The following is a 16,295-nucleotide window of genomic DNA, read 5'->3' as shown; positions in this document are numbered from 1 at the left end:
CCCCCCAAAAAAAAAACCCTGCTGGGCAATAGGAGACTGGAGAGGGCAGAGTCATTATCTCAGTAGAAGATAACCACTGATGGCCTCTGTTGACCTCCTGCAGACTGGTGGCCAGTTGGGGCCACCTAGCACCCTACAGCCTCCACCCCAGCCTCAACCTCTCCGTGGCCTCCTTGTCTTCACCCACATCGGTCTTCAGCCTCCTGTCCTCTTTTTTGTCTCAGGCCTGAGAACTCTTCAGTTAATAAACACGATGGAGCACCTACTGTTTACCAAGCACTTTCTCTGGTGGCGCAGTGTGAGCAGACACATGTAGCCCCAGGCCATGGGGCTTCCATTTCAGAGAGGGGAGAAAGACAGAAACTGCTAGGGTAGCTGGTGCCAATATCCATGGGAGACACATCTCTGAGTCAAGCCAACGGGTATTGACAGAGAATATCTGGCAGGCTGCCCTCCTGCCAGGTGCAGCGGCCTGCTGGAAAAAACTTCTAAACCATATAGTAAAGTACAAGGAGTCGTTAAAAAATAACCCGTCTGGTCCTGTGATTGTTACTTGACGTCTTTGCTGTGGTTTCTCTAATTGGGGACTCTTTGGGGGTGGGCCTCACGGGAAGGTCATGCCTGGGTGAGCAGGTGCTGATTTTCAAAATGGAGTTACTTTGGCCTAAGGACCTAACAGAAATGAAATTTAAAAGTAAGTAATAGGGTATATTAGAAGGTGAGAGGGACTATGGGCAGAAAGAGGAATGAGATGGGGGGGCAGAAAGAGGAATGAGATGGAGGTGCAGGCCAGAGGGAGGAGTGTGACTTGTACATAGGACGGCCAGGCAAAGCCATCCTGAGAAGGTGATATTTGAGAAAAGAAAACCAGACTGAGAGAAGAGCTTTCTGGGCATCCGTGATTCTCCATGAACCGATGGAGGCTTGGGTGGCAGAAGCAGAGGCAATGTGGGCAGAGAAGGAGGGCGAGATGGATCAGCTGTGGCCCACTTCTGTTTTTACCCTGAGTGGAGTGGGAACTGTGTCTGAGGAAGAATGAAATCAGATGTTCAATTCCGTTTCCTCTGGCTGCTCCGTGGCAAGCTGAAGGAGAATGAGTCACACACAGAGGGGACCAGACCGGAGTTAATGCCGCAGATCCACAGGAGGGATGATAACAGCTTGGAGCCAAGGAGGCCCAGGTATGATGGCACCTGCCTGTCATCCCAGCAGCTCCGCAGGCTGAGGCAGGAGGATCCCAAGTTCAAAGCCAGCCTCAGCAACTTAGTGAGGGCCTGTCTCAAAATAAAAAATTAAAAGGGCTCAGTGATTAAGTACCCCTGGGTTCAATCCCTGGTACCCAAAAAAGACAAACAAAATAAAAAGGGCCAGGGGTGTAGCTCAGTGGCAGAGCATCCTGGGTTCAATTCCCAATACCATAAAACAAAACAAAAAAAGGTAAAAAGGGCAAGAGAGTTAAGGTGGTCAGATTCTAGTTTTTCTTCTTCTTCTCTTCTCCTTCTCCTTCTTCTTCTTCTACTAGAGACTGAACATGGGAGAGCCCTACCACTGGGAGTTACATCCCCAGCCCTTTTTATTTTTATTTTTTAATTGATTTTATTTTTTTAAAATACACGACAGCAGAATGCATTGCAATTCTTATTACACATATCTACCACCATTTTTCATATCTCTGTTTGTATATAAAATAGGTTGACACCCAATTCGTGTCTTCATACATGTACTTTGGATAACGATGTCCATCACATTCCACCATCCTTGCTAATCCCCTGACCCCTCTCTTTCCCTCCAGCCCCTTTGCCCTATCTAGAATTCATCTTTTCCTCCCATGTTCCCCCTCCCTACCCCGCTATGAGTCAGTCTCCTTATATTAGAGAAAACATTCTCCCAGACCTTTTTAAATTTTGAGGCAGGGTCTCAAAAATTCTCCGAGCTGAACTGAAATTTGCGGTCTTCCTGCCTTAGCCTACCACGAAGCTGGGAATACAAATGTGTGCCACCATGCCCAGTTTATATTTCTTAATATGTTGTCTGTTTTGGAAAAATGCGAATTTACAGAACAGTTGCAAGAATAATGGGACACACCCATCGACCCTTCATGTGGCTTTACTACCTGTGAACACTTGACCACATATGCTATATTTTTATCTCTTGCATTATCACTATTTTACTTATTCAGTTTGCCATACCAGGAATTGGATGCAGGGCCTCCCACACCCCAGGCAAACACTCTACCACTGAGCTACATCCCTAGCTCTTGTTTTAAATTTTATTTTGAGATCGGGTCTTGCTAAATTGCCCAGGTTGGCCTTGACTTTGCAATCCTCCTGTCCCCTGAGTAGCTGGGATTATAGGCAAATATACCTGGCTTCCTATATTATTATTTTTACTGCTATTATTTTTTGTGTGGAACCATTGAAGAGGAAGTCAGCCAGCACTGTGACTGTTCCCTCCTACATACTTCCAACATGTATTTCCTAAGAACAGAGATATTCTCTTTCACAACCATAATTGACTGATCAAATCCAGGAAGGCTAATATTAATTCAACACTGTTACCTACAATCTACATTCTAATTTTTCTAATTATCCTGACAGTGTCTCTAATGACACCCTTTCCTCTCTCTTTCTTTCTTCCTTTCTTTCATATGGTAGATTGAACCAGGAGCTCTCTACCACTAAGCTACATCTCCAGCTCTTGTTTTTTATTTTTATTTTTTTAAAGACAGGGTCTCCTCACTAAGTTGCTGAGGCTGGCCTTGAATTTATAATCCTCCAGTCTCAGCCTCCCAAGTGGCTGGGATTACAACCCTGCACCTCTGTGCCCAACTTGCTTGGTATTTTGTGGTTAAATTCAGGTTGTGCATTTTTTTGTTGGAGATGTTGTGTTCTTTTCACTGAATCATATCAGGCCTGTAAGGTTGATTTGTATCCTCTTACTGGTAACTTTATTTAAGACAGGTCTCTTGGGCTGGGGTGTGACTTAGTTATAGCTCTTGCATAGCTTGTGGGATGCTGAGGCCTTTATTCCTGACACTGGGGGAAAAAAAAAGTTGTCGGTTAGATTTCTCTACTCTAAAGTTACTATTTTCCCTTTGAAATTTATATATATATATATATATATATGTAAAATCTGTGGGGAGATACTTTAAGACTGTATAAATATTCTACACACACACACACACACACACACACAGCTCCAATTTTATCTAGTGATTTTAATATCCATTTTACCTGAACCAATTATTATTATGGTGGTTGTAATTGGTCAGTTTTTAACTCTATAATCCTTTTAACTTTTTTTTTTTTCCCCAGCGTTGGGGATTGAATCCAGGGATGCTCTACCACTGAGTTTCACCCCCAGCCCTTAAAAAAAAAAAACACTTTTAGTTGTAAATGGACATAATACCTTTATTTTATTTATTTTTATGTGGTGCTGAGGATCAAATCTGGTGTCTCACATATGCTAGGCAAGTGCTGTACCATGGAGCTACAACCCCAGCCCATATCTAGCCCTTTTAATTTTTTTCTTCTTTAATGCACTTATTTCTTGCTAAGCTGCTTAGGTCCTCCATAAGTTGCTGAGGCTGGCCACAAATTTGCCATCCTCCTACCTCAGCCTTCTAAGTCTCTGGGATTACAGATGTGTGTCACCATGCCTGCCTTGCCATTCTTTCTTTCTTTTTTATTTTTTAAATATTGTTTTAGATGTTGATGGACTTTTTTTTCATTTATGTATAGGCGGTGCTGAGAATCAAACCCAGGGCCTCACACTTGCTAGGCAAGCACTCTACCACTGAGCCGCAACCCCAGCCCCCATTATTTCTTTTGATGCTCAAAGTATCCCTGCTTTGGCTTTGGTAACTCCTTCAAGCTGGTTCCTTGTCCTTTGGACATGTCTTTATTATTCTTTGAGCACTTATTTGAGACAAGAAGATTTTCCAGGCGTGTCTCATGCTTTGACTACTCCAGCCCTGAAATCAGTCGTTTTTGGAGAAGCCCTGGTTCCTACAGGGACAGTGTATTTGGAAGCCAAGATCTGGCTATCAGATGCTGGGTTCATTTTGAAGGTAGAAATGACTGCATTTATAGATAGATTGGATGGATGTGTGTATAAGAGAAGGAGAAGGGTCCCTATTTCCTTTAGCTTTTTTTTTTTTTTTTGGTGGGAAGGTACCAGGGATTGAACTTAGGGGCACTTGACCACTGAGCCACATCCCCAACCCTTTTTGTGTTTTATGTAGAGACAGGGTCTCCCTGACCTGCTTAGCACTTTGCTTTTGTTGAGGCTGGCTTTGAACTGGCTGTTCTATCTCAGCCTCCAGACCGGCTGGGATTATAGGCGTGCATCCCTGGGCCTGGCCTCTGGCTTCCTTTAGTTTTTTAAAGATCCAGCTCAAATATATTGCTTCTCTGAAATCTTCCTAGACACACCTTAAGACTGTATCTAGCCCCTTTTTTCTTTTTCTTTTTCTTTTACCTAGCCTCTATTGGATTATTCATACATAAGCAACATCAGATGAAGATCCTTACCCTTGGTCTTTGGCCTTTAAATAGCCTGGCTCTGAAATCTCATCTCTAGCACTTGCTGGTTGAAGGAGTTGCAAATCTCTTAATCATTTTGTTTTTCAGACCTGTTTCTCAGTTTCTTCACCTGTAAAATGGGGTTAACGGCATGGATGTCACAGGGTGATTTCAGAAGTAAATGCTATGTGCATAGACCATGCAGGGCTCTGAGCCCAGCTCACCTAAGCTCCTCGGGCAGCTAGTCAACCTCTCAGTGCCTCTGCTTCCTCACGCTGCGAGGAACAATTGGAATCAGGCAGGGAGAATCTTTGGCACTGTACCTGGCAAGTGCCAGGTACAAGTGCCAGTCCCCACTGCTGCCAGCAGTTTTCTCAGTTTCACTCTCCTCTGGTACCTTGAGGTCACCCCTAGTTCCTGTTTTTAATCTCTCCCTCCACCTTAGGGTCTCTTATTTTTGGCCATGTCAAACATGATTTTTGCCTCAGTGGGTTTTATTTTAAAGGATGAGAGTCTTTGTGCAGTCTTGCATCATTTTTTTTTTATCTTTTTCTACAGTTAAAATATTTTTCACCTCTAATTACTTTGCAGCCATTTATTTATTTATGAATTTTTTTTTTTTGAGACAAGTTTGCTGAGGCTGGCCTCGAACTTGTGATTCTCTTTCCTCAACTTCCTGAACTTTCCATGTGCCACCACACCTAGTTTTGCAGCTAAGTATTCTTGACTTTTGGAGGGTGGTGGGGCAGGTAATGGAGATTAAACTCAAGGGCACTCAACCACTGAGCCACACCCCCAGACCTATTTTGTATTTTATTTAGAGACAGGGTCTCACTGAGTTGCTTAGTGCCTCGATGTTACTGAGGCTGGCTTTGAACTCGCAATCCTCCTGTCTCAGCCTCCTGAGCTGCTGGGATTACAGGCGTGAATCACTGTGCCTGGCCTATTCTTGCTTTTCTATTTGCAATAGCAAACGGTCAAAACAATGTAAATGTCTAACAGTGGGAAAGTTTCTTCTGCTTTCCTTCCTTCTTCCCTCTCTGCCTTTCCCAATGTCTCTCTTCTTCCCCAATCTTTGTTTTAATACATGATCATCCCACAAAAATAAACAAAAACATTTATTGCAGGTTTTTTTTTTTTCTACCAGCAATTGATTTCAGGGGTGGTAAACCACTGAGTCACATCCTAAGTGGTTCACTGAGGGTCTCACTGAGTTGCTTAAGGCCTTGTTAAGTTGCTGAGGCTGACCTCAGCCTCCCAAGGTGCTGGGATTACAGGGCGTGTGTCACCGCGCCCAGCTGTGGTATTGTTAATAATGATGAAATATTGAAAACAATCTAAATGTTCATCAATAAGGAATACTTAAATTGAGGTGCTTTCTATCAAATGTAATGCATTTGGAAGCAAGAATCCCAGTGACTTGGGAGGATGAGGCAGGAGGGTCTCAAATTCAAGGCCTGCCTAGGCTACTTAAGAAAACCCTGTCTCAAAAGAAATAAGAAAAAGGACTGTGGATGTAGTAAAATGGTACTTGGGTTCAATCCCTGGAACTGCAAACATAAATAGATAGATTGGTATTTTTTGAAATAATGCATATGGCTGGGACTATAGCTCAGTGGTAGAGAACTTGCCTAGCTTGTATGAGGCCCTGGGTTCCATCCCTAGTGTGGGGAGCCAGTCTGAATGATTTGCATTCTCCTTCTCTGAGTCAGAGAGGCTTTGACTGTCACTACATCTCGTAGTGACCTGGACATTGACTGGTCCTGGAAGTTTGAGGACGCATCTTCAGACACGGGCCTGTTGCCCCATGGATTGAGCTACGCTCACCTATTCCTTTGTGATATTACCCCATTGCCCTGTTTTGGATAGAATGTTCCATGGAAACACTTTGTGTGTCCCTTTCTCTTGCTCTGCCTTTGGGTGTGGCCTTCCAAGATGTCATTCAACCTGCTGACAGCAGACATCTGGAAGATAGACTCAGCCCCTGAAACTTGACCCCTTGCCTCATTTGAATGGCTTCTCCCCAATAAAAGTGTTCAGCACATGCTCTCTCTCTCTCTCTCTCTCTCTCTCAACGCTTAAGGTCAGAGGACCCATCACAGGATTCCAAAGGAAAAGGTATCTCTGTCTCTTGTGTGGTGATTTTGTGCCAGCCCAGTTCCCCTGGAGTGACCTTGAGTGTCTTAGTCACAAGGAACTCGACACCCTGGCACTGTAAAACATTTTTAAAAAACGTATGTATGGGAGATATATAAATTGCCAAAATATTTTTCAATAACAAAACCAAAAAAAGTTCAGAACAGTAGATAACAAAATACACAAATATACGCTTGTGTAAACACACTGTAAGAAGTATTTATCTGGGGGTGGGTGTGAAACTTTTCATTTTCATTTGATACTCTGCTGACTGGTAGGAAAAGCCATCAGCCACAGCCTCTAAGCATCCCTGCACATTCTTATTGGTATGCCAAAGATGCAAGCCCTGATCATTCCATACCCAAGTCGTTTTCAGCATTGTGTTTGTAGTGGGCAACTCAGGGATGAAGCTGTGTCTCCCTTCAAGACATGCAGTAGGTTGGCTTACCACGGGCTATAAAAGAGGCAATACCCTGTCTCAAGGTCAGGGTTCCTTGGCTGCCATGTCGGCCTACTGTGTACACAGTGGAAATGTGGACCCTTCTGGGCTGGGGAAATAGCTCAGTTGGTAGAGTGCTTGCCTAGCATGCACAAAGCCCTGGATTCAATCCCCCCGCCACCCCCCCCACACACACACACAAAATGGACCCTTCTGTGTCACCTCCCCCCGGGGACTCCCGGCATCGATATAAACCTAAAGCTCATTTTTCTTGCTATTCTGTGAGTAATGAATTCCTAAGTCTCTGACCCAAGAGTCTCATGTCTTTGGGTCAGATTAACTCACCAGCTTGTAACTAGGGTATACTCCCTGACTCTGCTAGGGACCTGTTCTAATTTATTATGCACAAGTGTTGCTTTTACAATATAAAAATCAGTTTTTAAAGGCAAAACCCCAAAACGACACATACCAAAAAGTTTAAGCTTCTCAATTAGAGGAAAGTCAGGAAACAAACTGTCCAAAGGAAAAAAAAAATTTACAGAGTTCTTTACTTGGGGCTGGGGGTGTAGCTCAGTGATAAAGCCCTTGCATAGCATGTTCGAGGCCTTGGATTCCATCCCCAGCACCTTGGGTGGGCTGGAGGAGAGAATCCCTACTCTCACCCAGCCAAGTACAATTGGGCTAACCCCTCAGTAGATATATTTCCAGACCATTTTCCATATAGATCCCCACATGTTTACTAGTAGCATACAAAAATAAGATCATGGTGTACGAAATGTTTTGTAATGGCCTTGCTTTAGTTAAGCATGTCCTAATGGGGGCTGTTGTGGTGACCCTTAATTCCTTCTGGTGTGGTCAAGAACTTATCAGCCTGCAAAGGCTTTCAGGGCCCCCAGTCAGAGTCTGGGGCTTCCCCTGACCCTGCTACTTCCTGGGAGCTCTTGGGGACAGGAAATGCACCACCCGGGGTCCTGACCTAACAGCTTGGGGGACCACAGCTGTAAAGGAAACCACCCTCCCCTCCCATCTCCTCCTCTGCACCCCCTAGATGCACCTTCTTATGCCAGCTCTCACCCTTTGCCATCCTGTACCCCAATTAAGACCCAAATTCCCATTCCAGAAAACCCACACCCTCTCCTCCCTCTGCTGAGCCCCCAAGTCCTCCAGTACCCCGTGGTGATGGGAGCAGGAGCGGGTGGGGCAGGATGCAGGGGTGGGGTGGGTGGAGCCAGAGCCCACTTCCTTTCCCCTTGGGGCCCAGTCTGCCCCAGTCCTGCCTGAACCTTAGGAGGAGTTGGAGTGGCTGGCGCCAGCCCTGCACCTTATCAAATTGAACTGGTAAGAGTGTGTGACCTGGGGTAGGCAGAGGCCTCAGAAGACCTGGCAGTGTGCATATGGCTTAAAAAGATCCTGACAGGTGATGGGAAGAGAGAATCTGGAGCCATTGGGCTACATAGAATAAGGAGAGGCCTGGAGGGCATGGTCACTGCTGGAGTCTCAGTTGCCAAGGCTTGGGGTGCGGGGTGCATATGGTGGGGGTGATAGGGGAGCTGCCAGCACATTCCCTTGTTATTTTTGATAATAGTAAAAGTGAGGGTGGAAAAGTCGTTAAACCACAAGTTGGGCTGGCAGTTGGCAGGGAAGTGGGCAGAGGGGAGGGCTTGGCTAGGTCCTTCCCCTAGCCCCTGAGTGTTCTGTTTCTCCAACTTCCCCACCCGCAGGTCTCAACTCCTGTGCATGCCTGTCGCTCTGGAAATGGCGCTGCTTCTCCTTCTCTTTGGGGGCTTCTGGGTCCAGGTGGTGAGCCAAGAGTCTCTGGTGAACATGACGCATAACACAGGAAGATCCTCTGCTTCTTCAGTCGCAGGTACCTTTGAAAACGGGAACTTCAAATCAGATAACTCCGCCATGCCAATAACAAGTGACCCTAAGGAGGCCAGTAGCACTGGAAGCCTGGTCTCAAACCCACCCTCCTCAACTACCTTTACAACCAGTGACGTGACCCACCCTCAGACTTTCACTGGCGCCAGCACTGGGCCCCCTGTACCTGAGCCAACAACATCCCAGGAAGTGTCCACTAAGAAGTCATCAGCACTCCCCCAAACCTCTAATGCAACTAGTGACCCTTCTGTCACTGAAGCAGTGAAGTCTTCGGGAAACCTCGCTGTGACAAGTGAAAACACGACATTTGACTCTCTGGACACCTCCAATGTGACTAATAAGCTCCCTGTCGTCATGACAACTAGTTCTCTGGAGACCTCCAACAAGACCAGTGTACCCTTTGTTACTAAGGCAACTAGCTCTCTGGAAACCTCCAAGGAAACCAGCAGACCCCCTGTCACCATAGCAACTAGCTCTCTGGAACCTTCCAATGAGACCAGTGGACCCCTTGTCACCATGACAAGCAGCTCTCTGGAACCCTCCAGTGAGACCAGTGGACTCCCTGTCACCATGACAACTATCTCTCTGGAACCTTCCAATGAGACCAGTGGACCCCCTGTCACCATGACAAGCAGCTCTCTGGAACCCTCCAATGAGACCAGTGGACTCCCTGTCACCATGGCAACTATCTCTCTGGAACCTTCCAATGAAACCAACGGACACTCTGTCACCATGACAACCAGCTCTCTGGGGACCTCCACTGTGACCAAAGGACCCCCAGTGTCTAGCATAAAAACCTCTGCATCTACTACCTCCCAGTCCTCTATAAGCATAAGCACTAGCTCCCCGCAAAAATCAGGGTCGAATGGCATGCTGCTGGTACCTGTGCTTGTGGCCCTGCTGGTGGTCATAGTCCTCCTGGCCCTGCTCCTGCTGTGGCGCCGGCGACAGAAGAGGCGAACCGGGGTCCTGATGCTGAACACAGGTGGAAAGCGCAATGGAGTGGTGGATGCCTGGGCTGGGCCAGCCAGGGTCCCTGATGAGGAGGCCACAACCACTCCAGGGGGAGGTGCTGGGGGCAACAAAGACTCTAGGGTCCTTGAGACGGAGGTGTCTGGCCAGCGGCCCTTGCTCACCACTTTCTTCAGCAGACGGAAGTCTCGCCAGGGCTCCTTGGTGCTGGAGGAACTAAAGTCTGGGTCAGGTTCCAACACAAAGGGGGAAGAGGAGCCACTGGTGGGCAGTGAGGATGAGGCGGTGGAAGCCCCCACTTCCAATGGGCCAGAAGTGGGGGATGGGGTTGCACGTTCAAGTTTTTAAATAATGCAATTCTGAGGATCCCTGCCATCTGCCATCACCTCCTCCCTTAGCATCGCTTCCAACCCCTTCCTCACCCAGCACACTCACTCAGCACCCTCTGGGTTCTTGCCCAGCGTCTTGACTCAGAATTGCACCTACCTTCTCAACCCTGAGCCTCCCGCCAGCATTGTTACCCAGTGCCACATCTGTCACCTGGGCCGGGGCGCACCTGCAGAATAGAATGTTTGTGAACGGAAAGACTCAGCCTTCTCATTGACCACCGCTTTCCCCACCGCTTCCCCATTACTTTTTGTTCTTGGAACCAGCTGCTGAGTCTCCATGATGCCAACCTTCACTTGATTTCTCAAAGGATCTCTCTTGAGGACATTGGAGAAGGAAATGACAATCCCCCAAATTCCTTAGGATTCAACTTTGTAGATGACCCAAGTCCCTCAGGTAGGACAGTCCTACTGGGCCAGCCCAGGGACCTACATTCACTCTGGACCAGCCAGGAGCCGGGACTGGACAGGGCTATCCAGCTGTGTCCTCTGTGACATTTCCCAGAGCATTGGACTCTGGGCTGGCCCATAGCCCAAGCCATGACCCTGTCCCCGACTTATGGACTGAAGCTGCCAGTGACTTCATTATTTCGTCTTCCACGGACAAAGATGAAAAGACTTTCTGGCCTCGTATAGTTCTCAGAGGCCCCACAACTGCCGGGGTCCACTCAAGGTGCCATTTGTGCCAGAGGTGAGGATTCCACCGTGTTTACGGAGGGTGATAGAAAGTGCAGTGGGAGGGATGGGACAGAAAGTGGGCAGAGACTAAGGAGATGCCAAACCCAGGGTGGGGGACCCAGGGACTGCTCAGAATATATGTGCTCTTGTCTTGGTTCAGACGGGGTACACCCAGCAGAAAATCCGATTCTCTCTATAGCCCCCCCCCCAAAAAAAATGCCAATTTTGCCAACTTGATAAAAGGACCATATGTGTCACCAAGTCCGTTCCTTCAGCTCGGCCACCATTTCCAACACACACACACACACACACACACACACACGCACACACGCAGAGGCTGTGGAGAGGAGTCTGCCTGGAAGTGAGGGGACTGGTCCCTGCTGTTGCCTGTTTAATTTGCTGTCCCTGTGTCCTCTTCCAGGGCTCAGCTTCTTCCCTTCTCCCAGGGGAATCAGTGAGAGTGAGTCAAATAAGGAGAGGGGATGCCCAGGGAGGGGAGTGCCAGGGACTTCCCCTGTGGGTCTGGGGTAGACAGGAGGGGACAAAACTCACAGCTGTGCTGCCCCTGAGAGCCGCCCCACCCCAGCCCAAAGGGGCCAAAGGTGGTTGTGCTGTTTCCCCAAAGCCAAGAGGAAATTTGCAAAGAGGAAGTTGTTGAGTCAGAGTGCAGTTGTTTGAAAGCAGACAGACTGACCTATTAAAAAAAAGAGATGTGGGAGCCATGTGAGTGTGAACGCCCGTGTGGCCCAGAGGGGAGGGGAGGGGAGGGCCTATGGATGAGGGAGTCGGAGGGCAGAGGGAATGAAGAGTGGTGGCAGCATCTAGCTATTGTTTAAGCTGGGCCATTGCTTCTAGTCCTGGCCCATGGGGAAGGGCTAAGCTGGCATGGAAATGTGTTCTTTGGCAGCCAGACTGGGCACCCAGGGGCCACACTGGGCACTTTTTCCTATTTTATACAAGGTTGCTGTTTGGACTAACTGCAGCCCCAGAATGGCAGAAGGGAGTTGCCAAAGCCCCTTAGGGGTACAGCAACTGCTATCTTAGATTTGTCAAACCAAGCGCCCCAATTTCAGATTTAGAAGACACTGTCACCAGATGGAGAGGTCATCAGCTCCACCTCCCTCTCATTGGAAAGATACAGTCATCTTCTGAGCTGTGGTTTTCAGGTCCTGGGCAAATCCTGAAGAGAGCAGGGGCAGAGTGGGAAAGCACCCAACAGTAATTTCACAGTCTAGAAAATCTCAAGGTGTTCTGAGGATTAAAATAGAGGCACAAACACAAGCAAGTTACTCATTTCATGAGCGCATTAAAGGAAAAAATGACACATGGCTCGCTCACTCCTGAGGGAAGGTTGGGAGGCTGCAGAGAGAGTCTGTCCCAGGGTCTTTGTCACATTCCTAGTGGCTACTGTGCTTGGCAGGTAGCAGGTCCTCAGTGAATGAATGAAAGAGGTGACCCCTCAGAGATTATGAAGGATAGGAAAGATTTGCCAGGCTGGAAAAAGGAAGGACAGTTTTTTGGCAGAGGGGATAGCAAGAGCACAATAAATATGTTAGGCAAAAACATAGAGGCATTTCAATTTTTTTTTTTTATATAATGAGGATTGAACCCAGGGGTGCTTTACCACAGAGCTACATCCCCAGCCCATTTTCTTTTGAGGCAGATCTCACTAAGTTGCTGAGGCTGGCCTCTAATTTGTAATCCTCCTACCTCAGCCTCCTGAGTCACTGGGATTACAGGTGTGCACCATGGTACCCAGCTGCCTTTCAGTTTTCTGGAGGATAAATAAAAAAAGACTGAGAGAAATAATGAAATATAAAAATGTGGTGGTAGGTTCAAATGTGTCAATTATGAAAATAGTTATAAGTTCATGATAATTGTGATAGTCACTAGAAACCATGTTTTTAAAAGCTATATGGGGCTGGGGTTGTAGCTCAGTGGTACAGCACTTAAAAAGGGCTGGGCATGCTGGGGTTGTGGCTCAGCGGTAGAGTACTTGCCTTGCACATGTGATGCCCTGGGTTCGATCCTCAGCACCACATAAAAATAAATAAATAAAATAAAGGTATTGTGTCCACCTACAACTAAACTATATATATATGCACATATATATATACACACACACACACACTATTTAATGGCACTGAGTGTTGCCAAAGGCAGAGCACATTTCTATGGCAAAACAAAAGCAGAACCAAAAAACTGTCATGATTTGGATGTTGCAACACTATAAATAAAAATTCAAAAGACATATGTATACTTATAGAAAAAAAGAAAAAGGAATCTTGCCAAATGTTTGCTGTGCTTGTCTATAAAGTGATGAGTGTGATTTTGATTTTGTTTATACCTCTCTGTATTTTCCAAATTTTGTACAATAAACATCTGAGATTTTGACATTTAGAAAAAATGTTGACAGAAAAGATGTTCCACGGGGCGACATGGGGGATGCGTCTGGTTTGAGGAGAGCTGGGGATGAGGCCGGAAGGGCAGGTTGGTGTCCTGCACGGAGGAGCGGAGGGTGGATAGGCCAGACACAGAAAGACAGGGCGAGAGAGTCACCAAAGTCAGCAGAGCAGTGTGCGCCTGCCTCTTTCCGGGCCTCAGCAAGGGATGGGTACCACTGTTTCTCTGGTTGCCCAGGCAACACGCCTAGGCAACATCCTCAAACCATCTCTTCTGTTTTTGCTCCCCAGGTGCCAAGTCAAGCTGACCCTTCTTCCACTGTCACTTGGGTCTCTTTCTTCCCTCTCTCCAGGCCCCATCACCCATCACTGGGTCCTGTCTAGACTTCTTTGCCCCATCCTAATTCCTTCCATCCCGTGCTTGTGAAGGCCCAGAGACCCTTCTAATTCTTTTTTTTTTTTTAAGTTTTATTATAGTTTTAATTGACACACAGTAACTATTCAGATTTATGAGGTACAATGCGATGTTTCAATATACATATACAATGTATAATAATCAAATCAGGGTTATTAGCATATCCATCAACTTGAACATTTATCATATCTTTCTGGTGAAAGACTTAAAATCTTATTTTGAAATACAAAAAAATAATATTAATAACTGTAGTCGCCCTACTGTGCAACAGAACACCAGAACCCAGGAGTGTTTTAACACTGAACTCTATCCCCAGTCCTTTTTACTTTTTTTGGGGGGAGGGTTACTGGGTATTGAACTCAGGGGCACTCAACCCCAGCCCTTTTTTTGTATTTTATTTAAAGACAGGATCTCATAGAATTGCTTAGTGCCTTGCTATTGCTGAGGCTGACTTTGAACTCGAGATCCTCCTGCCTCAGCATCCTGAGCCGTTGGGATTACAGTTATGCACCGCTGTGCCGGGCCTAAAATTGTTACTTTTTATTTTGAGACAGGGAGCTTGTGAAGATTTATGATTTCTTTTGGGGTTGTTTTTTTGTACTGGGGCTTGAACCCAGGGATGGTCTACACCCTAGTCCTGTTCATTTATTATTTCAAGATAGATATGTTGCTGAGGCTGGCCTCGAACTTGTGATCTTCCTGTCTCAGCCTCCCGAGTTGCTGGGATTACAGGTGTAGAACAGGGCTCCCAGCTAGAAACCAGAAATTATTCCTCCTAACTGTAACTTTGTACTCATTGACCTCACACCCTGCTTCCTGACCACTCCTGAGCCTCTATAACCATTATTCTAATCTCTACTTTTTATGAGATTGGCTTTTTTAGATTTTTTAGATCATGCAGTATTTATCTTTCTGTGTGTGATGTATTTCACATCACATATGCCTTTCATGTTATCCTCAATGACAGAATTTCATTTACAGTAATGCTATTCCAAATACTGAGTGGTAAGTACTCCATGGTGTACATGTGCCACATTTTATTTATCCATTCTTTCACTGATGGGCAATCGGAATTCCAACAGCTCCAAAAACAAATAATCCAACTAAAAAACGGGCAAAATGGGCTGGGGTTGTGGTTCAGTGGTGGAGTGCTTGCCTAGCATGTGTGAGGCCCTGAGTTTGATTCTCAGCACCACATATAAATAAAATAAAAGTCCATCGACAACTAAAAAAATGTTTTTAAAAATGGGCAAAATACCTGAATAGACATTTCTCAACAGGTATATGAAAAAATATTCATACCACTAATCACCAGGGGAAATGCAAATCAAAACCACCAAGAGATATCATCTCGCTCCAGTTAACAAGGCTATTGCCTCATTCTGTGGCACATGCCCATAATCCCAGCTACTCGGGAGGCTCAAGCAAGAGGATCACAAGTTCAAGGCTGGTCTTGACAAATTAATGAACCCTCATCTCAAAGTAAAAATTTAAAAAGGGCTGGAGATGTAGTTCCATGGTAGAGTGCTTGCCTAGCATGCACAAGGCCCCATACCACAAAAATAAATAAAATAGCTACTATCAAGAAAGACAAAAAATAAATGCTAACGAGGATGAGGAGAAAAGGGAACTCTCATACACTTGTTGGTGGGAATGTAAGTTAGTACAGCCATATGGAAAACAGTATGGAGGTTCCTCAGAAAGTTAAAAATAGATCTACAATATGCCCAGCAACTTCATAATTAGGTATATTCCCAAAGGAAATAAGTATTTCAAAGAGACACCTACACTCCCATGTCTACTGAAGCACTAGTGACAACAGCCAAGATAACAAATCAACCAGGACCCTTCTCAAAGGCGCTGCTGTCCAGGTATCATTCCTGCATCCACAAGCCCTCCCTCTTAAGATAGCCCTGCCCCTCCTGTGCCCACCCTGCCTGACTAGCCTTTTGCCCAAACATTATAGATTCTCCAGCTTCATCAAACTCCTGTTCCTCCCTGAATAAGTCCTGTGCTCTTTCGAGGAGTGAGAAGAGCGTTTATAGTTTAAAATATTGAAAATATTTATTTTGTTCAGAGATCAAACTAGTAATTTTTCCTCTTTTACAAAAGTTAATTATGCAGGTGCTTCTTTTTAAAAAAATATTTTTTTGTAGTTGTACACAATAACTTTATTTTATTTATTTATTTTTATGTAGTGCTGAGAATCGAACCCAGGACCTTGCACGTGCGAGGCGAGCGCTCTACCACTGAGCCATCACCCCAGCCCCTCTAGGTTCCTAAATAACAAAATTTTCCTCTCTCTTACATAAACACACAAACACATCATCACTTACAGTATATTATACTTCATCTTATATTTTGAAATGTATGTTTCTATTTTACTCTCAAGAGTACACATAAAGATCATGGTTATATCTGGGCAAAGTGTCACACACTTGTAATCCCAGCCATTCAGAGACG

At 45.8% G+C, this 16,295-nt stretch overlaps 1 protein-coding gene across 1 annotated transcript; it reads left to right on the top strand.

Annotated features, from left to right (window-relative positions):
- The first annotated feature begins 8,835 nt into the window (after window positions 1–8,835).
- Window positions 8,836–11,272, top strand: Spn (sialophorin). The gene has a single exon (XM_015491290.2). It carries the CDS (start codon window positions 8,836–8,838, stop codon window positions 10,297–10,299), a length of 1,464 nt encoding a protein of 487 aa, XP_015346776.1. The 3' UTR covers window positions 10,300–11,272.
- Window positions 11,273–16,295: the final 5,023 nt, after the last annotated feature.

The sequence above is a fragment of the Marmota marmota genome, unplaced genomic scaffold, assembly GCF_001458135.2.
Source record: "Marmota marmota marmota unplaced genomic scaffold, marMar, whole genome shotgun sequence".
Lineage (NCBI taxonomy): Eukaryota > Metazoa > Chordata > Mammalia > Rodentia > Sciuridae > Marmota > Marmota marmota.
This window is presented reverse-complemented; position numbering and strand designations above follow the sequence as displayed.